This window comes from Vanellus vanellus, assembly GCF_965231255.1.
Source record: "Vanellus vanellus genome assembly, chromosome: 4".
Taxonomy (NCBI): Eukaryota; Metazoa; Chordata; class Aves; order Charadriiformes; family Charadriidae; genus Vanellus; species Vanellus vanellus.
In genome coordinates, this window is record NC_138909.1 from 62,880,993 (window position 1) to 62,904,270 (window position 23,278).

A 23,278-nucleotide genomic window follows, 5' to 3' on the forward strand; every position below is an offset into this window, starting at 1 on the left:
GTAAAATAAATTGTTCTAAAATAAACTTCGTACTAAATAAAATGTTCTAGATAATTTTGAAAATTTTTATGAAACCGAGTTTCATAAAATTGGGGTGTTGGAGTTGCCAGTACTGTAAATTCTCATGAACAGATCAGACTAATGTCTGCCCAAAACAACGTATAGCTACCACTGATCCTTCCACCCAGTGGCAAAATAGGCTCACGAAGTCTTTTTCAGGTATGTAATTTGTTTTAGTTTCAGTTGTGGATTTATGAATACAAGTATGGAGTAAAGATGCTGAGTTCCCCTTCTTGTGCCAGCAGAATCCTTTCAGGCTTTGTAGAGCTCTGCTAAACATAGTAAACAACTTTAACTTTTCCAAATCAGTCCTTCAGGCACAAATGGTTCATTAGTATACTAGCATTTACCTTCATCAGATATCTATGGAGCCTGCCTCAGTCTCACAGCAGGGCCCTTGCATTTCTTCTACCCTGCCAGGATTTCAATCTGTTAGAGGCTAACAAAACTGATTTATTTTTATTCTGAGTTTCAGGCTTCCATCTTACTGGCTTCTCTAGCTTACTGTTCCAATTTATAGATGAATTTGCTGCATCTAAACACACAAGCAACACTATTGTAGACACATATGCCTAAAATTTACAGCTACATGTAATGTCAAACATTGGCTTTGATTTGTCCACAACAGATGGATTTCCTAGTTTCATTTTCACATAGAAGATTTACAATAGTACCTTGCCCTATCTATAATTTCTATATTCCTACTATTGTAAGTTTGATTTAGTGTTATGCTTGAATTTCTTCTTGCTTTCCTTTTTTAAATACATCAACTCTTTGACTACACACTGAAGTCAAATCTTTCTGCGTAATGTTGTCTCGTGTGTGGTTATGATATATATAATACTTTTCTGGTATACAGAACCCTACATTTTGGCTCTCGCCTTTGGATACCTCTTGCATTCTCTTAGTCTTACAGGATTTGGGCTTATCCAATTTGCACCTGCCCTTCAAGGATTTGTATTTCTTTTATTTCCTGTTACAGATTTGATGTAATCGCTAATTTGATCTTGGACCGATGTCAGATATTTTTTCGACAGCTGTAGAATATATATTCAGTCGTTACAGTTCAGAGCTATCTCTTATAGATAAGACATTGAATTCTTTAGCTCTGCGATTTGACTGGACTCAGGAGTGTTTCAATAACTACTAATATTAAGCTTTACTGTGATTTCTTGAAACAAAAAGTATTCCTTAGAGAGGCAATCCCTTTTATGTGTATAAAACCAGAATGCATTGGCGTTCAGATATTTGATGCGGTTTGGGGAATTACAGAAGCAAAAATGGAGACAATGAATCATCTGGCTGGAATTCACATTGTAGCCAGTATCAGACAAATATATTTTAAACCCTCTCATTTTCTATTTATTGCTATTTTTCTTCCAAATAATATGATTTGCCGCACACTTACAGATCTTTGTTTAAAGGGTTCCCTATCAGAGACCTGCACCTGTACTGGGAAGTCACCTTGCACTGAAATTTTCCATGAGTATTAATGCTCTGTTTTGGCAGATGTTACTGCAGGAACAAAAGTTATATGGGATAACTGCAGTCCTAAGGTTTGCAACTTAATGAAGGAGGAAAGAGAGGAAGGGAAGGGAAGGGAAGGGAAGGGAAGGGAAGGGAAGGGAAGGGAAGGGAAGGGAAGGGAAGGGAAGGGAAGGGAAGGGAAGGGAAGGGAAGGGAAGGGAAGGGAAGGGAAGGGAAGGGAAGGGAAGGGAAGGGAAGGGAAGGGAAGGGAAGGGAAGGGAAGGGAAGGGAAGGGAAGGGAAGGGAAGGGAAGGGAAGGGAAGGGAAGGGAAGGGAAGGGAAGGGAAGGGAAGGGAAGAAGGAAAGAGAGAGAGAGAAAGACATAATCCTCTGACAGTATAGGGTTGCTTTTCTGGAGTATCCTGCCAATGACACTGCCATTTAGATTTCCCAAAATACTTGCTAACATCACATACCATGACATCTTAAAAGGCATCATTACAGTCTATCATGTTGTGATTTGTAGAAAAATAGTATGTGACAGACATTTCTATGGAGATCATAATGACCTTAATGTCAATGGGAAAATCACAGATCTTTCATGGGTACATTCTCTGGCATAAACAAACCTTAAGGACAAAATAATATGGGGAAATATAAATGGTTAAGTGGTTGAAGATATAAACCACCATTCAGATTTTATTTTTTTATAACACCCTCCTTATTAGAGGATTCTTTCACATGTGTGTGTGCACACATTCTCGAATATCTGGGATAAACACAACAAAATGGATCACTGAAGTCTGGGTTGCACCAAACCCATTTGATCACTGAACTTGCGCAGTTCCCTTGTCAAGATGTTTACTCATCTGTTTATCAAACCACTTCCCTTTCTGCATTCAAGTCACTCAGAAATTCTCTTTATTCTTATTTCACATTCATTGTCCTGCAACCCAAAAATTTCCTAAGGGTAATTTGACAACTAACTGGCTTTAATATTCCCTTTTTCCAGCTTTTGCCCCTTGAGGAGGCTCCAGTGTATAGAGCCAGACTTGACATGTGCTGTTGCTCCTGAAGAAGTGCCCCAGTAGCATATATCCTGACAGGATTGTAGGCACTTGGGGGTAAATAATGAATTAATTGATCATTTTATGTTTATAGAATTTTATAAAAATTAAGAATTCTGTGGGCCTCTGATGCCTGCAGCTTCACTGTGTCCTACTCTGAGTTCAGTGGAGGGAAACACAAACTTTTGTTCACAAACTGCATGTTAAGAGACTGAGACAGCCACTTTAATGAGCATTGACTGCCTTCATTTTGTGTTTTCTGAAGCACTAAACTGGCTTTAGTACCAACTCTTAGGAAATAATTTGTTACACCTAGGCTTTGTCATAAGAGTAGATTCACTGCCCATTTTTGACATCTCATATACTTTAAAAAATGTTACAGTCTTAAGGAGCACCAGTAGGACCAAAAATGCCTGACCACGATGTGCTTTTCAACCAACCAACAAAACTGCTTTGGAAACCTATGGACTGTGTTACTGGCCAGTTAAATCAGGGCTTTGCATTTTGGAGAAGGATGTGTATGCTTGTGCTGATGCAAGATTCTCTGGCGTAAGCAAAGTTATCTCCTCTTTTTTTCCCTTTTACCTTTTTAGCTAGGGCTGTTAGTGTCCTCGGCTTTACTAAATGCCAAAGAAGATGTTGCAAGAAGACAGAATGAGGCATGAGGCAGTCGTTCAAACGCTGAAGGATGTGGGCAAAGCCATTGGTGACAGGTAAACAAAGGAGGAGTTCCAGGAAGGAACTGAATGAAAGAGCTTTTTGAAAAATAGGCAAGGGTGTGCGCACACTCTGCACATGATTTGCACTTCCTTACTTCATTCTATTCATTTCTATATTTTCCATTTCTTTTATGGAAAAGTACTCTGAACCCATCGCCTCAGACAATAACCTTTGTAAAAACTTTCATGCAAAATTATCCTTTATTATTGTTACATTCCTTTAAATACTTCATAGTTATTTCCCAGTCATTAACTATCTGAATCCAAACAATCTATGTGGTAAAATGCAAATAAGGGATTTTCAACCCACAGATTGCTTCTAAGGGGCTCAGAAAAGCTAACTAAAAAAGGCAAGCTTGTTGCCAAAGGGCTCGAATTTGTCATACAGCAACCTCCGCTTGAAAATATTTAGGGAACGGCATGCAGAAAAAAAGATGAAAATCATTGATGTAAATGATACCAGAAGAAGCATTAGCCTTTTTGCATGGTTAGGGGCATATCCTTTTTACTTATTATTCCAGGTTCTTTGTGAAGTGCCAATAGCTGTACTTGGCATTGTACAATATTCATACAGCCTCTGGAGAAAAGAACGTGCACTGAAAGGAGACAGTTGCAAAATAGACACTGTGCCTTGAGAAGCACAAAGGAAGTTATAAGTAGGAGGGCTGACATTTTTTCTCTTCTTTTATCTTTTCTGGACATCACCAAAAAAGGCGGCTGGCATTTTGAAGATTTACAATAGGCCGTTGGAGAAAAGATCGCTTCGTGTTGTGACACTGTGCAAGCCAGGCACCATGTTACGGGTCTTGCAAAAAAACCTGTGGCTCAATTTGCATTGCTAATTACAAGTAACCGTAAACACACGATTGCAGTACAGTGTTGCTTCCACTAGAGGGGTCAATTGTTCCTGCATGATAAATGCTTAGCAAGAGGACCGGTAAGTGGATAGCCTCTTACTATTACCGGGTGGGTGCCACTTTTTTCCTATCTCTAGCAAACAAACAAAAAATTATTTGCCTTAGTAGCAAATGAACAGAGAGCTACCGGGCTTGCATACGCCGCTTGTTGTACAAAGCCCTTAGGAAGGTTCCAAGTCTGATGGCCCGTGCTGCCGTCCGGAGGTGGCAACTGCAGCTTGCCTTCAGGATGTGCTGTAAGCTTAGACTCTCTTCCTTTGGAGCTGAATTACTTATTATTTGGGTAAACTGGGAGATCTGCTGAGCGAGCTGTGATACGGAAGGCAGGGCCTGGAGGATGCTACTCTAAAGGGGATTCTCCTGGCTCTAGAACAGCCCTGCAGAAAGCAAGGTGAACGAAGCGAGCGCAGTCCGGCTGAAAAGCTGCGCACGCAGTAGCTACTCGGGATATTGCAGTCGGGAAACACTTCTGATCGTTTTTAACTTGCAGGCCTTTGAGTGGTGTTATTTGCCTTCAGAAAGCTATCAAATAACCCTTAGTTTATAATTGCAGCTTTGCTTTGAGAAGCAGTGGGTTATAAAGCAGCCTGGTAGACGGAGACGTGCTAAGACTGCCTGTCTGTGTTTGGGGAAGAGGTGGGATGTGGGCCCAGATTTCCTCTATTTATTCCCTCAGCTTTTCCTAACCTATTCTAAACTGGGCACCTGCTGCAGCAAAGGAGAAGGCACTGGAGGAAGAGGAAATGGAAACGCTGCAGTACAAAGTATGGTTAGTAATATTTCTTAACACATGCGGAGAACTATTAAATTAAAAAAATTAATGGAGGTCAAAAGCCACCTTCTAATTCTCTTCAGGCAAAAGAAAGAATTTATTAAAAAGCAGAAAAGGTATCCACAGAGAAAGTTTCCCCATTTGCTTTATGTGCATGAAATATAGACATCATCTTGACATTCAGTTGATGAAAGAGAAGAAAAGAAACTAAAATTAACACTCAGGCAGTTAACGTTAGCCACGTTATGGGAGGGGGGACAAAAACTCAGCACACTCTGCTGTTCAAGAGATCTGTTCAAGTTTGCTGAGCGCCATTTCCTCAGAAATCTTTTTACAGAACCAGCTTTCATCATACCGTATCTTCAGTACAGATAATCTTGGCATGGCATTATTTTACACACTGCAGCTAGCTGCAAATCTGAAGAAAGGGTATCCAGATCTTCTAGCTGTGTGGATCTGACACAAAAAATTGGAGCATAGAGGAAAAGAGTCAGAAGCATGCATCAAACATGCCTTTTATTACTGGAGGCATTCTTCTCTGCTGACAAAAATATTTGTTTAAATTTTTACATCAAGACGAGATTCAGGTGTAGTTGATCAAATAACCTAAAGCTGTCTGATAACTAAAATAAATTCCCAGAAAGCACCTCAAGTATTTTTTAATTTTCTGTGTGCTGGTAACATGATTCTCAGTACGGTTCCCCTGCACAATCCGTATGAGGACAGAAAAAGGAAGATGATTTGAACCAGTTGCTACATTTTACAGAGAGAGATGGAAGGAAAAAGAAAAAAAAAAGTTTAAAAAAAGTCACTGTTCTTCTGCCACTAAAGCCAACCGCATACCTCCATAGTTTTCTCACAGAGACGCGCATAAGGAAAACGTAAAGGTTGGGCACTGCTTGGATCTTGTGTAAGCTTTTGAAAGAAGGGATTTGTAGAGGCTTTGGGCAGGACCCTCTGCACTGAGCTGAGTTTCACCCTGGCAACAAATCAGGACCCAGGTCCTGTGTATTTGGTTTTGGTTTTGGTTTTTTGTACACGTAGGCTTCCTAGATTAAACTTTGTGCTTCATCAGCCTTGTTATAATCTAACATTATTTCCCCTGATATTAACCCCCGATTTATCTTTTACTCAAGACTGCACAAGGTTTCATCCTGGGAGTAGGCTTTTTCCTTTATCCATTCCCTTAAAAACATAATTATCCTTTTGTAGGAGTTTGCCGTGATCAGAGGTGTTCCTGGCTTCATGAACACACGGGAAGATGAGGATCTTACATCCTAATTATTATTGCAAACAATTAAATGTGAGACCTGAGACTAGGAGCAGACCTTTACGAGGCAAGAAAAAACACTGGCACGAGATAGAAGGAAGTTCCAAGTTCAGTCATGTATAAAATTTACAACATGATTGAAGGGCAGGTCTATCATTTTCACTTTCCACTTTGGCTTGTATTATTTAAAAAGTGATGTTTTAAATCCAGAAGGATAAGGTCTGCATTCATTACCTTACAACATCCTCAGCAGGACCTTTTGTCTTGGGCTCAGCACTGTGCTAGCGCAGTTAGGCAGCTCCTGCCCTGGAGCTGGCTTCTGCCTCGGCACTTCCGAGAGTGGAAGGAATATTCCACTCTGTAGACATCTCGTATAGGTATGTGAATCAACCGCACACCCCTCACCCCAACCGCTTTCAGTCTCTGAATATCCTCACCCAGAAATACTGAACTGAAGGCTATTATGTAGCTAATCAGCAAACAAAATTTTTCCCACAAAAATTATCTGAAGAGGTATTCATAACAGGCTCCCTGCAAATGTTCTAATCCAATCTGTTGTGTAAATATTACAGCTGGGGCTGAGAGGGAATGTGTGTGTATTGTACGCAATGATAAAGCCCGAGCGTCAGCCTGGATCTGCGCAGCTGTAGACGCAATGGAAGCCTCGGACAAGGGCAGTGGGAAACTGCTAGTGTCACCAGTGATGTCACCAGCATTTTAGGGCGTGAGGAAGCGATCTGAAATCATGCCTCTATGGCATTCATTAGAAACCCAGTAACTCTTGAGGCTTTTCTGCTTCCGCGGCATTGTGCGTCACAGAACCTCTAGATTATACTTAGTTTTTATAAATCGAGTGCTGTTTCACAAACGAGGCATTTTAGCACTCCTGTGTCTTCTCACTATTTGGAGATGTAACATCAGTAGATTAACCATCCCAGTCAAGCTGTCTTTATTTCACGACTGTTTTCCAGCCTCTGATAATGGCCAGTGTCAGACAATGAGATGAGTACCATATATCCAAACAATACAATTCAGTAATATTTTGTGAATATTTTGTTTGGCTTTTGTGCAGTTTCGAAAAGCAATGGCAAAGTCCTGCAGCCTGTTTTCCAGATAGACCCTTCTTGCAGGTAGCCGTAGGTTGCAGGGAAAAATGGCCCAGGAACAAGAAATCAGGCGGCAAGAAACACTGCAGCAGAGGAAGACACTGCGTAAAGGGACTGCTTTCGGCCTGCATCCCAGTTAAGAGATACCCTTTCTACGTGCAGCCCAGAGACAAGATGCTCCTGCTCCGAGACCCGAAATATTAAGTGTCTCTGACCTTTTGCACATTGCACTGAGAACAAGAGGAGAGAGTTGTGTTGTACTGCCAGAGATACAGAGAAAGGAGAGGCGGAATGGGCCACCCCAGGGCCTGACGGTGCTGTTGACTTCAGGAGTCCCGGTTGTTTCAATAGGCCCCTGTGCACAGAGGCAGCACCAAAAGCAAAAAGCACATTCTAGCTTTGGGACCCATGAGAATATGAAACCCAAGTTTCATTTCTGAAGGGGACAAGGATGTCCCTGGTTTGGACAATGTGACACTGAAAATACAGAGAGGAGAGAGACAGAGTAAACCATGGTTACAAAATAATTGTGATTGCATGTACACTGATTTTTTGTGTGTGTGAATATGCGCATGAGTTCCCGTGTTAAACTGTAGACTATAAAACCATCCCATTTCATTATGCTGGGATATTATTTTAAAGCAGTGTCTTGCTCCAATTTTAAATTGTATAACTCTACCAACCAAATAAAGACAAGGAAGACATTAATTGTAGAAATAATAAATGTGAGGAGGAAACATATTTAGTCATCTGACCCAAGATCTGCAAATGTAGTACTGTTGAGGAAGTGCTTGTTACTGATTCTTTCCCTCCTATTTGTGTGTGGGTTTTCAGATACTGCAAAGGAGAAGACATATGGGACGCTGTGTCTGGCCTCAGAGCTGCCACCACAGTTCATTGCCTCCTGCTTCAGCTCTGCACCCTCTCAGCTGGGGGGGTTGTTTCTTTGACAGTCCCCAAAAATGATTAGGATGGGAACAGTCCTATAGACCAGTACTACACCTAAAAAGGGATTATCCTGGTGCAAAGCAGCTTGTGATAAAACAGAGGACCCATTTCAAACCTTTTAATGTACAACTGTATTAACAGGTCATAAAAATCCCCACCAAATGTACAGTATTGGACATTTGCTTTGCATTTAAGTTTTACCAAAGATTAAAATACAGTAGCTTAGCTGCAGAGTGGGCGGGTTTGTTTTTGGATTGGTTTGGTTTGTTTTTTTATACAGACTGCTTTAGATCTCTTTCATTTCCTCCCATGTTAAAACTGCATTCTCAGAAATGTAAAATGTAAATCACATGATTTTTTAAATATTTTTCTTTATATTCTTGAGTAAAACACATTAAAAATATTAAGTGTTCCAATAATGCTAAAGCCTTTCCTCTGTAAAACTGTGTAAAAAAAAATAATTTGATTCCAAACTTAATGTAAGGTGTCCAAATTATCTTCTATTTCATGAATACCTTCCTTTTGGTATGAGGTTACGCTTGTGAAGCATTCTGAGTTATGTCTCAGGAAATTCACATTTTTCTTTCCAAAGCCCCCGGACTGTAGTTTCATTCTTTCCTCAGCTGAAGCAGCTGCCTGTAACATTTCCTTGGCAGTGCCTTCCACCCCGGAGGGCAGGTTCCTTCTGCGGGCACATCCCAACAGCCCTTGGTCATGGGAGGGGTCACGTCAACAGCCCTCTTCAAGGTTTTAGTTAAACACCTCTGAAACACCGGTGCACACCCCAGTCTGACCCTGTTGGCCTGTTTTTTTTATCTGTCTAGCACTCGCCAGTGTTTTCCAATCAGAGCAAAAAGTCCTTACATTTTGTCCTTAGTTCTCTACCCCCCATAGTTTCTCATTTGTTGATGTTTGACTGTATAACTTTGTAATCCTATAGTCTTAAAAGTTCTGGTTACCATCTAATAAGTACAAAGAATTCCAGCATTTTTTAATTATTTCCGAGTTAGGTATTCTTCTCGGGCTTACTTCGGGATAGCCATTTATGTGGGTTCTAAGCCACGCTCACTTATTGACTGTATGGCTTCCCACCTCATAACTAACCCCGTGTCTCTGAACCCACTGCCCGCACACCCGCCCGCAAACACACCCGCCCGCCTTCAATCATTTCTTCACATCTTGAGTTCCCAGATGGTTTGTTTTGCTTTGGTTTGGTTTTTTGTTTGTTTTGGTTTTGGTTTTTTTTCCCCATTAGCTACTGGTAAATGAATGTTATTAATGTCAGAGCGAATACCTTCCTCTCTCTTTCTAAATTGGATTGCCTATGACAATAGGCTCGTGGAAATTTCATCTGTTTCATTTCTTTTTTGTGGTAGAGTCCTTTATCGCATTAGCACCTCTCCATATACAGGGAATGAATTACAGGTTAATTAGATATTTTTGTTGTGACGGTTTAGTTGCCTGCGTCTGGATTTTGGCATTGCCTAATGAGTGGTATGAAGTTCCTCCTTTCGTTCTCCAGGATAAGACTTCTACCTGTTTCACATGTGTCAATTTGCTTTTCTCGAATTTGGCAGGTAGGCAGCACCTGAGAAGGGCAAGTGTCCAGAAATAAAGTGGTTTTGTGATATTCTTAACATCCCTTTGGAAAAATGGCTGCCCAGAGTTACTTGCCAGCTCTGCACCCTACTGCTTACATAAATGGCCTAATTTAAAAATAGTAGTTATTATTGTTGAATATCTAACATCTCCAACTAAATGGAATGAACTTAAATTCTTAGATCAAACAGAATTACATAAAAACTCCAAGGTAAACGCTGGAATATATAACTCAATCTAAGCAGAAATGTCAGATATATCTATTAATTAACAACACTATATTGGGTTCTGTTATTTTTATTTCATGTAAAATCCTATTTAGTCAACAGATTTAAATACCTACACCTCTAACAGTGGTATGTTAATGTAAACTATGGCTAAATAACAGTCACCAAAATATGCACGTCCATCCCAAGTGAATTATAAGATGATGTATCTTCAACCTTTGTCCGTATCCTTTTGCAATGATTTTTAATTGCACTCAGCACATTAAGATTTGTTAAATAAAATTGCAATTATTTCCATTTATAAGAAATAACAACAGTGTTTCAATTTGCTTATTTTTACTTATTAGAACTGTCTTTAATGGGTAACTTTTCAATTATATTCCCAGCTCTGCTTCAGATTTGAAAAAATACTTTTAATCAGGAACACCACTTGCCTGATGCACCATAGCAAGAGGCAGACACATCAATAAGACTATACACACAATGGTGAAAAATAAGCTATAGGATGTTTTCCCTATATACCTGTTTGATGAAACATTTGTTGAATTATGTTTATTTAGCCCGTTGGATTTGTTTATACATTTTTTTTCATAGAAAATGGCTACAATTTCAGTAGGAAAAATAAGAACAGAGATTTTAATAAATTGCATTGTTCAAATGTAATCTTACAGGCAAAGTCCTCTAAGGTATTTAATAAAGTAGGCCAGAGAACTCTCCTTTGTGGATAAAACTCTGTTGCAAGTTCCAAGTTGTTGGTGAGATAGATCTATTACATTATTAGCTCTGGGGTAAGGTTTCCCAGTGCTGCTAAAATATGCTCAATTTAAATTCTATATTATATCACCCCGTCTGAATAATTTTATATCTATATTTTACTTTTAAATGCTTAGCTGACTCATGTATTTTAAAGAATTATAAACACCTTTAAAAAAAAGAATATACATCTTTATGTTACCTTCCTTTTTTATTACATTTAACTAGAATAAGAGGCGGATCAAGGCCAAGGTTAAAACCGGAGGTTGCACTATATTTACATTTTGTTCAATACCAGCACTTAAGAACAGAGGCCAAGCATTTAAAAATAGGCTGAAGGGGATGAAGAGATTTAGAGGGGAATGCCTGGCTGTCTCAGAAACTACCAGGTGAGTCATAGCGCTGCCACTGCAATGAGCTCTGGGCAGGGAAATTGGTACGATTTAGCTCAGGGAAGGGAGACAGCAAAATACAAAGGCAGAGCAGGGCTGTATTTTGGTTGTGTTGAGAAATCCTGCCCGCTCTGAGCTGCGTCTACAGAGCCTCCCAGGACGTCTGTGGATCAATACAGGACGCTGGCACCAGCGTGCAGGTTTCTGTGGCAGCGCTAGGACTGTCAAGGGCAGAACTGGTCAGCGGCTCAGGGCATTGCCTCCAAGTCATCCGTCTGCACCTCTTATGCACCAGACGGTGGGGACAAGGCAAACTCTTCTGTACGCCCGTGGTCCCATGCTCATGCAGACCATTTAACGCTAGTATGTACTCCGAGAAACCACGAGGTGAGTGATTTATGTTACTTGTCCCCAAAAAGGCAACAGAGGAAGGCACATACAGTAGTTGTGCCGAAAAGCCCTGAATTTAAGGCAGTCTCATAAATTCATAGGGTTGGATTTAGGAAATTTTAAAAAGTGAAATACTTTGCTTTGCTTTTCAATAGAGATGGATTTGACGCTGATGGAAGTGGCATTGGTTCTGACAGAGGAAGCTTTCTTCCTTCAATACTTTCAATGAGAAGTATTCCCACAGAGACTATTTTCTTCAGGTAAAACTCCAATCTGTGTAGAGTAAACAAAACAAACCATGGTACTTCTCATAAGAACAGGCTATATATAAAGTGATCATCCTGGCCAAAGCTGAGCTTAGGTGAGAAAACAGCTCCTTAACCAAGCTAACTCTCATTCTCCAAGAATACACTTTCTCTCTTGTTCTGTACTAAATTATCCCAGATTAGTGCCCAAAGATGGCTACACTTTTGTTTAAAACAACCAACCAACCAAAAGGTTATCAGCTAAAATACCTGTTCAGGTTGGGCCAGGTAAAATGGCATCTGGAAAAAAAAATAAAGCAAACCCAAACCCAACCCCCTCAAAACCCTCACCCAAATCTCAGCAGCTTGTTCTAAACCTCAGCAGCTTGTCTCCATCCAGGCTCTTAACTCATGATAAATGTGAGTTCCTTCAGGACTGCCACTAACCTTCAAGTCCAAAATGACCCCTGCTTTCTAAGTCTATATCAAATGAAATAAGGGGCATCTTATACTTCCATAGAAATGATAGAAGTTCTCTCTGTGCCTTATACTTCATGTTGTTATCACATAATAATTTTTCACTTCCTGGGGCTGCTAGTGGCTAATTCTAATTTTTTTCACCTCTTTGTCTTTTTCCCTTTGTTTCAAGGGGCTCATTCCCCACAGGCAGTGCCAGTATTGAGCCAAAGCTCATTCAAACCCACAAAGTCACATAGTTTCAGCTGGGAGGTGGGTCTGATTATCTAATTACCTCTTGACACTTCCATCTTCTCCTTTGGCACCTAGGCACAATGAGGTGAGCATTTCAATATCTGCTCATCCTCAATTTAGACCTGTTTTCAAAATACAAAGGAACCTTAAGCGATCTGTCCACAGCATTGAAATACCAACCTTAGTGGATACTTTGAAAACTCAAAGGCTTTACAAGATGAATAGCAAACTGTGGATGACAGCTCCTGTGGAGCCATTATTGAATTGCAGCAGTGATGACTGCATTGCTTTGGATTTAGATAAAAGACTCCATACAAGACAAATGGTAGGAGGACATCAAACAAGACTGTGTCCATGCAGTGACAGAAGCAATCCAATTGAAGAAGCTGTTGATTTCCCCAAGGTAACTTACTATTTCTTCTTGAGTAATTTATATTAAGGAACTAAAGATTGTGTATTCATCTTCTATTTACACTTTTCTCTAAAAATACCGCTTCTAGTTGTCAAATATAAGACTTGCTTGAACTATTTGCCAGAAAGGAAATGCCAGTATTGGAACTTGTTAATTATTTTTCATCTGTGTTTTATTTATCCGCGATATCGCTATGTCCAAAGGTTATAGACTGAGAGTTACAATCAATACTGATCAGATAAAGAGATTAGTCAGCAAATCAATAACGTACATACCAACAGGAAGCACTGTGCACTCAAGACAACAATGAATACAAAGGGTACAGATAAACATCGTCACCTTTATTTAGATGAAAGCTGATTCTAGAGCACTTCCACTATCTCATTAATAATGCACAAACCTTTTGGAGTCATAGTTTGCTATACAAGCATAATGTAGATCTTGAATAAGTTTCAAGATGTGACATAAAATAGGTTTGTGCAAAACCATCGGATTTGGGGGTTACTGACAGCTATACAAGCTGTACTGTGGAAAGGATACAAAATGTTTATTTAACTTCTTGCAGAAAGTCTACGTCAGCATTTGAGTCTTCCTATTGTTCTCACTTACTGTGCCTTACTGGTTCACAATATTCAGCAGACCTGGATCCCTCAAACCAGCTTGCCTCGTAACAAGCTAAAGAGGAAGATACACCCTGTAAGCGCATATCACACCTCCAGCTGGGAATGGCCATTCAGCCCACAGGGCTGGACTACAACTTTTTTTGAGCAGAACTGCCTGAAATGCATATAATGCTGTCAATGGGTCTTCATTACACACCGGTCCACTCTACAGATGCACTTTTATTTGTCCATCATAATTGCTAACAGAGACAAAGATTTATTCTCTTAGAGCACAGGCACAGATGGTTAGCATTTAGTTTACTGTAGCTTCTAAAAAGTGTGTATTTGCATTTTTGAGACAAATATGGGCATTTTATGAATGTGAAGAGATTAAACATATACACACACATAGGTGTACATAGAGGCATATAAAATTTCTGGTAATTCAGATATTTTTCTGGTAATTCAGTTTTTTTTTTCTCTCTGTCCTCCTTGTATCCTATTTTGTACCACTTCACAACTTGCTATGCTACCCTTTATTTTCCATCAGGTCTAGTTGCCATCTTCATATTTTCTGCTCTTCTGCAACATGTCTTAGCACATTTTTCTGTCTGCCTCTTCTCCCCTTCTCACATCTTTTCTTTCCCAGGCCCTTCTTATTTAACCTACGGTAGGCTAAATTGAGATTAAAACAAATAACCTTCAAAGAATATGTCCCCCTTTTTCAGATCCATCTACTTCTCCCTCCCACAAAAATCTGCCTGACAGACAGACCATGGTCAGCTCTCATGAAAAATTTTACCTGGAATGCCACCTTGCCAGGGGGCACAGTCCAAAATCCCTACTCAACCTGATGCAGCATTTGCTGTTCTTGATGAAACTTTAATCTAAATGCCCAGGGATATAATTCCCTAAAACCATACGCAGTTTCAAATGACATTAGAGCAGAAGGAGCCTTTCTCCTGTCATCCCCTCACAATGAGAAAAGGACTCCCAAATCCAAAGAGTTTTGGGAAAAAACCCTGAGCAGCAAATTTTTTGCATAATCAAGAAACAGATCCCCTCCACCCCACCTTCAAATGTTTGACTAATTTAATGTGTGCATGTGAGTCTCTGAACTCCTTGCAATGATCTTGGTCCCGGGAGGAATTATCCGCATCTGCTCCTTTACTATGAGCAATATACCGGAGAATCTGAAAGCTAAGTTTGTTCTGAGCAGTTTCATTGAAAAGAACAGGTTTCAATAAGCTAAACTTAAAAATAGCTTCAATAGTGTCTAATCTGTGATTCCTGCTTGGCACTGATAATTAGGACTAAAAAAAAAACCAACAGAAAACTAACATGATTGATCTCGGTGAAAACAGTTTTGTTTTGTTCTCTTGAAGCTACCCTCAGAATTCTACTTTGCATGATTACTTGCAGTATTTTTCCATCTTCGTTTTCACTTTTGAGAATTGGTGAGTTCGTCCAAGACCCAAATAAGTAGCAAGTGCAATTGCCAGCCTAGGGACGAGATCCAAACGAAATTATTCTCACTTTCTCCTTTTCACAGAGGTCCTAATGGGAGCAAGGCTACCTTTCTCATTACAGGGTTTTTGCTTTTAATTAGCTCCTTCCTCTTGCTGACACGGGCAGTACTTTGCCCCTGGTTGGGAGGGTGGAGCACTCGGCACCTTCCTGGCTCTTCCCTTGGTGAGCCAGTTGGAGAATGAAGAACTGAACCACCTCCTTCTCTGAAGACGTAGCATTAGTACGTATGGCTCCCCAGCTTCATCTGTATTTATGGCTGCTCAGCATCTCAAGAAAGCAGACCACAGCAGCAGCCTTTAAGCCTTGCAGTCAAAAACTAGAGACCTTCAGACTCAAGCTGTTTCCTCCCCTGTAGGAAATAATACGTGTGGAGCGTCATCTGTGGGGAACCGCATGGTTTTCCTTAACATCCGTACTGTGTACTGCTCCTTGAACATGAGGAACTGTAAAGAGAATAAAAACAAGTACCCTCTGAATCCATTTTCAAATAGTAATTTGGAAAGCAGAAATTTGCTTTATTTCATACTGCTGAGGAATCCACCTCTTTGCCCTCCCCTTTTTATTGCTCATATTGTTGGCAAAATTACTTTTCCTGCTAAAGTAAACTCCTGATGTGGATTTTGTCTTTTGGGTTCTTCTTTCCTGCAGACTCTTATCTGATTAAGTTCTTCTGATCCAAAGAACCAAACAGAAACTCCCTGATGGTGATAGGCTGCAATTCCTCTGCAGCTTCCTCTCTGAAAAAAAAAAAAAAAGAAGAGATAAAAAAAGGGAAAAAAAATAAACACGCACACACATACCTCCTACTCCAAAAACAAAAATAAAAAAAAAGACAAAGGAGAAGAAGCAAACCTCCTCAAAGCCGGTGTCAAACGCAGGTCTCAATAGCATGTGTTGATTCCACAGTACAAAGTCACTTTAAATCCCCTAGTCCCTCGTTTCCACTCCCCGAGAGGAATCAAACCAAACAGAGAACAGCTTACATTGTCAAGACCTGGGAGCTTGTTGTAAGAATAACTAGTTCTTGACATCTGAAATTACTCTGGTTCAAACATTTTTTGATCTTTCTTATTAGCCCCGTGTCTTGAGAAATAAAAATATGATAATCAGAAAGTACATAATTGGGTTCAAGGTATTCTGTGGTCACCCTGGCTGGCTCTGGAGATAAAGGCACTTTGAAAGATTACGCATGGATATCTAGAATTTATTCTGCACAGTCTGTGAAATGACAGATCTTTTTTCTTAATTATACCGGCTATCAGTCTAACACCTGTAGTTAACCATTCTGTCCTGAGGAATCTCTTCGGTACGTTTTATTGTTCCACCAGACACGCGGCAGCAAAACGGCACGTGGATGCTGAGGCGTTTACGACTGCAGACACGGAGGCCGCCTCGAACCCCCAAAACGGCTGTTTCACACCGCTGCGTCTCCACCGCCTCTGGGCTCGGAGGGACCACCCGCAGAAGGTGCCGCCACACTTCCCCAACCGTTATGGACCGGAAGCTCTCATTTTACAAGGTGTTTGGACAGAAATACGTGTGCGTTAGCCAACCCGCGCAACTTCTGACGAGATGCTTTCAGGAGCAGCGCTGTGTGGCCGGGCCAGCCCTGTGCGTCCCCGGAGCGGTGCTGGCGCCCGGCTGACAGCAGCCCCCGCTGCCTGACACCCAACCCCACCGCCCGCTCGTCTCTAAAGCCCCAGCAGGACCCTTGCTGCAGCAGTGAATCACGTGCAGAGGGCTTTCCACAAGCTGGGTTTATGGAGCTGTATTATAGGAAAATACAGCTCAGACAGCCCCACTGCAGCCAAAACAATCTGTCATTTTTAATTCTTTCTGTCACCTCATTAGGTATATAGCCAGAGTGACAGTAAAAAAAACCCAAACAACAAAAAATAAAACCACCAACAGCAAAATCCAGAACACAATGTTTCCGCAACTCCTGCTCAGATTTTAACACAAATATCAAGGCACCAAAAGATTCATTGACCAAACATATGTGACTCGGTGCTGTATATAACAAAGTGACATGCATAATGGTCTCAATAGGCATATAAAGCAATTAAAAATAACTGTGCTTCAAAGCATTGTACTATAACATAAAAGGTCATCCCTATAAACATGAAAAAGATGACTGTATTTTTTTCCTACAAGCAGATACACAAATACTCAGCTAGAGGTCCCATTCTCAAAAGGTAATCTTTAAAAATCTCTGACGATATGTCATGTCCCATATCCTTCTCTCTCAGACCATGTCTTTTCGTCAACAGTTAATATTTTAAGTGAACACAATAGAAAACATTATCAAGGCCAACTATATGTCAGAAGACAACACTGGACTAAATACAAAAAATTACCGCGTGCATACACATGATAGTGAAGGAAACCCTGGCTAACCTTCTGTGTAAATGAAAAGCCTATTTTTTCCCTCCTAAAGCTTGCTTGTTTTCACATTTAAAGCATTAAAGTTGTATTCCGACGGAAGCTGCAGAGAGTACATTTTGAGGACTCTGATAATTTTTGCAGTAACACTCTGAGTTTGTGATAATAATGTTTATGCACAGATGTAAAGAATGTGCTGACAGATTAAAAAGGAGTCAGCCAGTGTTTGCACAGTGTTCATTTTTATTTAAGAGGAGGGGAAAAAAAAAAAGAAAAGGGAAAAAAAACCCAGTAGTACTACACCTGGCTATGAACAAACAGCTTTTACAGAAGTGGAAGTAGTTTGGTGTATCGCAACTCACTAAGCCCCCCCGGATTAGTTCAAAAATTCAAGTTAAGGGCACATCAGAGAACCGCAAGCCTTTATTTTTACTGCAATTAGACAGTTGCAAAACTGCAAAAAGACAGTTCACTTTAAATGATTGTCCTGCTAATAGTAAAAGGAATCTTAGCCCAGACAGCAATGTTAAGTAAGGATGTGTTCACAAAAATGTTCATTTATAGCAGAGATGATGCTCACTGTGGAGACCCTTCTTCCTTACGTATTTAGGCTATATTCAAATTCCAACTGTGCTTGGAATGCCATAGTGCCCCCAGGCGTGTCTTGAAGGATAACGAAGGTACAAATGTAGCATATGGCAATAGGTATCTGCTGTTTCTTAATAGACAGTTATGGTATTTTAAAGCTAATCGATGTACTGAAACCTCATATTTTACAACGCCATAGCATGGAAAGAGATTACAGGTAACGTCATTTGCTCTCCAACTGATCAGAGAGACTACCCTGATCGATACCTGCAGAAGTATGCAGCAGCTACGGTTGGAGGAAAAATACAGATTGGGGTAGGGAAAAGCACTCGTGAAGATAAAAGGAGAAGCAGCAAAATATTCGGTCGGAAGAAACATTCATTTGGAAAGTTGAAGCATGCAGAAACCTGCAACTTCACAACAGACTCCACAACTGCAGTGGGTAAGCTCAAGCCATGCCTCCCTTTTTTGAAGGATTTGTCTTTCAACCTAATTAGAGCAGGGGCAGAGAGATGAGATGTTCCTTGCTCCTTTTGAAAACTGACTGGGAAAACTCCACGTAATCAGGAGGTATTTATGATTTCCATTGACTTTCAATTTTCTTGGTTCATCTGTTCCCTTTCAGAACGTTTGATGCTAGTCTGTTCTAAACTGTATGTTGAATTTGCTTTAATCAGGTGTCTTTGTAACAGGCATTAGGTCATTTACTGTTTGATTTTTTCTGTGAAAATACAGGTTTTCTTAGTTTCAAAAGTGTCCTTTGAAGAAGTCTTGTCATATTCCGGACAGGAAAAAAAAAAAAAAAAAAAAGAAAAAAAAAAGCGAAGAGGACCAGGGAAGGAATTGGGGAGCAATCCAGTAAACCTGTTCTTTCCCCACAGCAACGGTGGGGAAATGTGCACAGTTGTGTGGGGCCCTTTATACCCATTGTTGTCCCCATGCCGCTGACAAGCTCCTTTCTCCTGTGATCCAGGCTCAGTCACTGAAGCCAATTAGTACAAGCAGACCTTAATATTCAAGTAGACAATTACATACACTGACAAGTGCCAGCTCAACCAAATGCTCTTCATAGTTTTACAGCTCCTCTCTCTGGAGTCTCCTCGCACCTTTGTTGCCCTGGGACTCTCAAGTCCCCTTTTCCCTGTGCCATACCTGTTCCCGGGTTTAGAGATCCAACCTTAATGTCACCTTACTTCCACCCCCAAATTTTAGCTCCTCATCCAACCCCACCTTTCTGCTGGCCATTGCAGACAGCTGAAACCCCCCTCTCTTGAGCTCTCCAAACCAAAGTTCTGCTTCTCACGAGGGTATCCTAAGCTTTGCATTCAATGAAAAGCCACTTAATTAAGGGTCTGTGGTGAGGACCAGAGTCCCACACAGTCAGTGGGTATAGGTCAGCTCAGGTAGACTGAATATCCCTTTGGAAGCGCAAGTCTTTCTCAATCTCCCGTAGAAGGAGCCCAGGCTAAATACCCTCCTTAGCTTCTAGCCTAGCAAGCCTTGATGAAGTGACTAAAGTTAAATTTCTGTTTATTTCACTTTAAAGTTTAGCTTAAAAGAGTATGTTAAACGAGAAAAGTTAGCTGCTATACTTGGCAGTGAGAACTTCTTTGGAAAGTGTCTGTCAAAGAAAGGTATAGTCACCTCTAATAGACACATGTCTGCTTTTTAGAGGGAGCTCTCCCATATATTCAAGATTCAATGATAGTAGTAGGTGCTGAACACCATTGAAAAACAAGCCATAAACCATCTTGAAAATCTATTTTAATTGTTCCTAATATACATTTTTAAGATTAATATCTCCTTACGTACATTACAAAAGGGGGTCCTAAGATGGTACTGTTTGGGACACGGGAAGAATAAATTGTGTAATGCCAACAGAAAAGGTGCTGAGGCAGCTGGTAATTGACAGAGTTAATGAAGTATGTTAAGCAGGTACAATATAGATGAAGTTGTCCCCTGCAGGGTGATTGGCCACTGGGGAAATAATGTGACAGTTGTCTTTGTCTTAAAATAATGTGGTACTCCTTCTTTGCCAGATCCTATCTGCAATGAGAGATGAAAGAGGTCTTGCAAGGATAGCTAGGTCTTCCCACAGCAAATACTGTGCTTGAAGCTGGCAGGTAAAGGACAAGATAAAGAGAGGGTAAGGAGTGTAATGGCTCTCGGTAAAGCAGTCAGGCTATTTCATGCAACCCACAGATGAATTATCCACTATTGAAAAGTAATAATTTGACAGTGTTTGCTATAATACACTCTCATACACTCCCATACGTTGTGGTGCTGCCCGGGAATGAATAAGAGCAGAATTCGGCTTGCCAATTTTTCTGGAAGTTGATTATTTTTAGATATTGTTTTAATAATTAACTAACTGGCTCCCAAGCAGTACAATGGATTTAGACAGCAAAGGATGTTTTTGAGAGCAATATAGGTTTTGTATTATTATCTCAGTCTATTGTATGTGAATATTACCATTGAAACGGCAGGGAAAATATCAAATGGAAATAGAGCTCAGCCTCTTAATTATACCAAGCTGTGTGGTCAGCATTGGTTCCAAAAGAGGCGTGTAGAGCGTGGAGTAATGAAAAATCATTGATACCATCAGTTTGGTGTCTAAATAGTCTAATGTGCTATCCCAGCATTGTTCTTAGTAAAAATCTCAGAGGAAGAGTTAGCTTTCCTTGGCCATCAGATCTCAAAATATCCTGAAGCTTTCTTGTCTTTCAGGTGCTGAGAGTATTTTCATGTCATGAACACATGAAAATTATGCATTTTTTTAACTGTTGAAGTCATGGCTGTTGACATTTTCTTGGTTGATATTTATCTGCTCCTAATGAAGGTGACTTAGTTGTTAATGGACTTTCGAGCTTTGCAATGTGGTTTTGTCCTTATCAACATCTTATGAATCCAAGACAGAAATAGTAAAGAGCTTTACCAACAAATATGCTTTAAAAGGTGTCCGTCAAACAGAGGCACCAGAGAAGATTAACCAAGAGTTCTTTTCTGGGCTCTTAAAAGCGGTGATATTTAGAGAGAGAAGCAATTCTTAGCAAACATCTGAGAACATAAACTAAGAAAATATTTCCAAGCAAATATTTCCAAACAATCTTTTAATTTTCAAAGTATAGTGAGTGGGAAAGATTAAACGGAAGCACATCTTCATTGCAGGGTTTAGGCTAACAATAATCATGATCTCTTTCCCCAGCCTTTCTTATGACTGTAAGATTTGTATAGCCATTTGTTATTATGTTGTCAAGAACAACAACCTGGACATGAGAACATTTCCAACAGAGCTTCTTACTGTGGGGATTTGAAAATCGCTCCCTTAAAATTTATTATGAACCACAGTTTAAAACATTTTTGTGCCCAAAGAATCTCAGGTGATGCCATTAAGACAGCATAAAATACCACAAAATACCAGGAGATCAAACCAAGTAGCAATTATCTAAAGCATTTTTCTGGTATCTACCCAGATTTGTCTTTTGGGAGTGCTAACTCAGTAAATAATCGCTATACATAAACAAAGCATTGGCTATAACTCTCAAAAGAACTTCAAATCGTCTTCAAAGTGTTTTGCCTAGTTTGACAAAATACTCTTTGGGGATGTACTAATGGACAAAGCTAAAGATCCAAAGAAAGGGAACTCGATCCATTTGAAAGAGAATAGAAGGCTGAAGGAAGCAAATGTAAAAATATGCTGGTACTCACTCAAAAAGTGCTGACTTCCTGCTATAGGTCATCTCACCGGCCCACCTTGTACCACAAAACAGTGTAATTAAAAAGTGCTGATGCTGTGTGCTAGCAAGACTTTTCTCTTTTCAACCCCTGTTTTGGACTAATCAAGAAGACAGAAAACATTATATGCGGAGTTGTAAGTTTGTATCTTATAGCCTGCTGTAAAAATAAAAGATACCATGAAATCCCACAAAATCAGATCAACCACAGCACTCCTAATCTATTAGTAATAATTAATAAACCCTGCAATTATATTTTATATCTCAAGGCTTTGTACAAATATCCACATGACACTGCTGTAATTAACTACTACAACTGACACAATTACAAATTTCGTATTCATGAATGAGATGCCCACACGCTCAGGCTGACAGCATGTCCTATACAATGTAATGTATAAAATTGTCCAGCATAATAAGCATTTTACAAAGGCTAATAGAAAGATACTAGTCATCTCTCCCTCCCTTTCATCCTTTTGCTAAATATACTACCTTTTCGAAATCTCTATGCAAGTATTTGAAGGGCAGCAAGTCTGGACCAGTTGTGAGGAATTAATTGAACATACAAGGGGATTGTACTGAGTGCAACATCTCAATTAACTTACTTGTTAAATAGGTAATGGCACTTGACTGTTAAGTTGTGCAGGAACCTGTTTGTTAAATAGATATTGCTGCTTATTTAAAGATTACCGTCTAAGGTCTGGCTAAATAATGAGGACTCCAAAGTGTGCGGAAGTCTAAACAGTGTAACAGGAGAGGCTAGATGGCCTCCTACACTGCCCTTCCTCCTGGTCCGGATACTTTCATCTATTTCACAGTATTTGGATGAGAAGACACGTTTTCTCAGATTTGAAGCACTGCTGGCCACTGAAATACAGAGGAGCCAACCATATTCAGATGAAAATCTGCAACTGTGATATCCTACGAAATCTGGAAATCTGGGAAAGGGTGGTTTTGGTTTGAGATTTGGTTGGTTGGTTTTGGGGTGCCTTTCGGGGTTTTTTCTCTTCTTCTTTTTCTCCTGTTAATAACATTTCAGATCTCTGCTGAGCCAAGAACAGAACTAAGATATCAAATATATATTTCAAAAAAATCAACAGCTTCATGCTCCTCCAAAAAGGTACATTTTTGTTTGTTCTTCCATTCCAAAAGTTTCCCTTACATCAGTAGGTTCCTTAACAACAGGGATAACCGAGCTTGAAAGGGTTTTGCTCTGAAATGTCAATGTTGTTTACCTCCTCTGCTCTTCATTTCAGCATTTTGGCCTGGATTTTCAGATCTTGGTCTGTGGGAATCATAAATCATGTGGAACAGATACATAGAAAATGAAATAGTATGGCCCATCTACTTATTTTCAAGGAACTTTGAGTCTATAGCTCCCCAGTTG

The 23,278-nt window shown here is 40.1% G+C and overlaps 1 protein-coding gene across 1 annotated transcript in view; it reads left to right on the plus strand.

Annotated features, from left to right (window-relative positions):
- LOC309671798 (cytosolic beta-glucosidase-like) overlaps nucleotides 1-16,832 on the plus strand; it is a gene marked incomplete at both ends in the record, with an annotated part of 155,741 nt that extends 138,909 nt beyond the window's left edge. The window contains 1 exon segment of the mRNA XM_082483094.1: nucleotides 16,516-16,832. Within this exon segment, the coding sequence (XP_082339220.1) occupies nucleotides 16,516-16,832 (317 nt within the window).
- Between the last annotated feature and the right edge of the window lie 6,446 nt (nucleotides 16,833-23,278).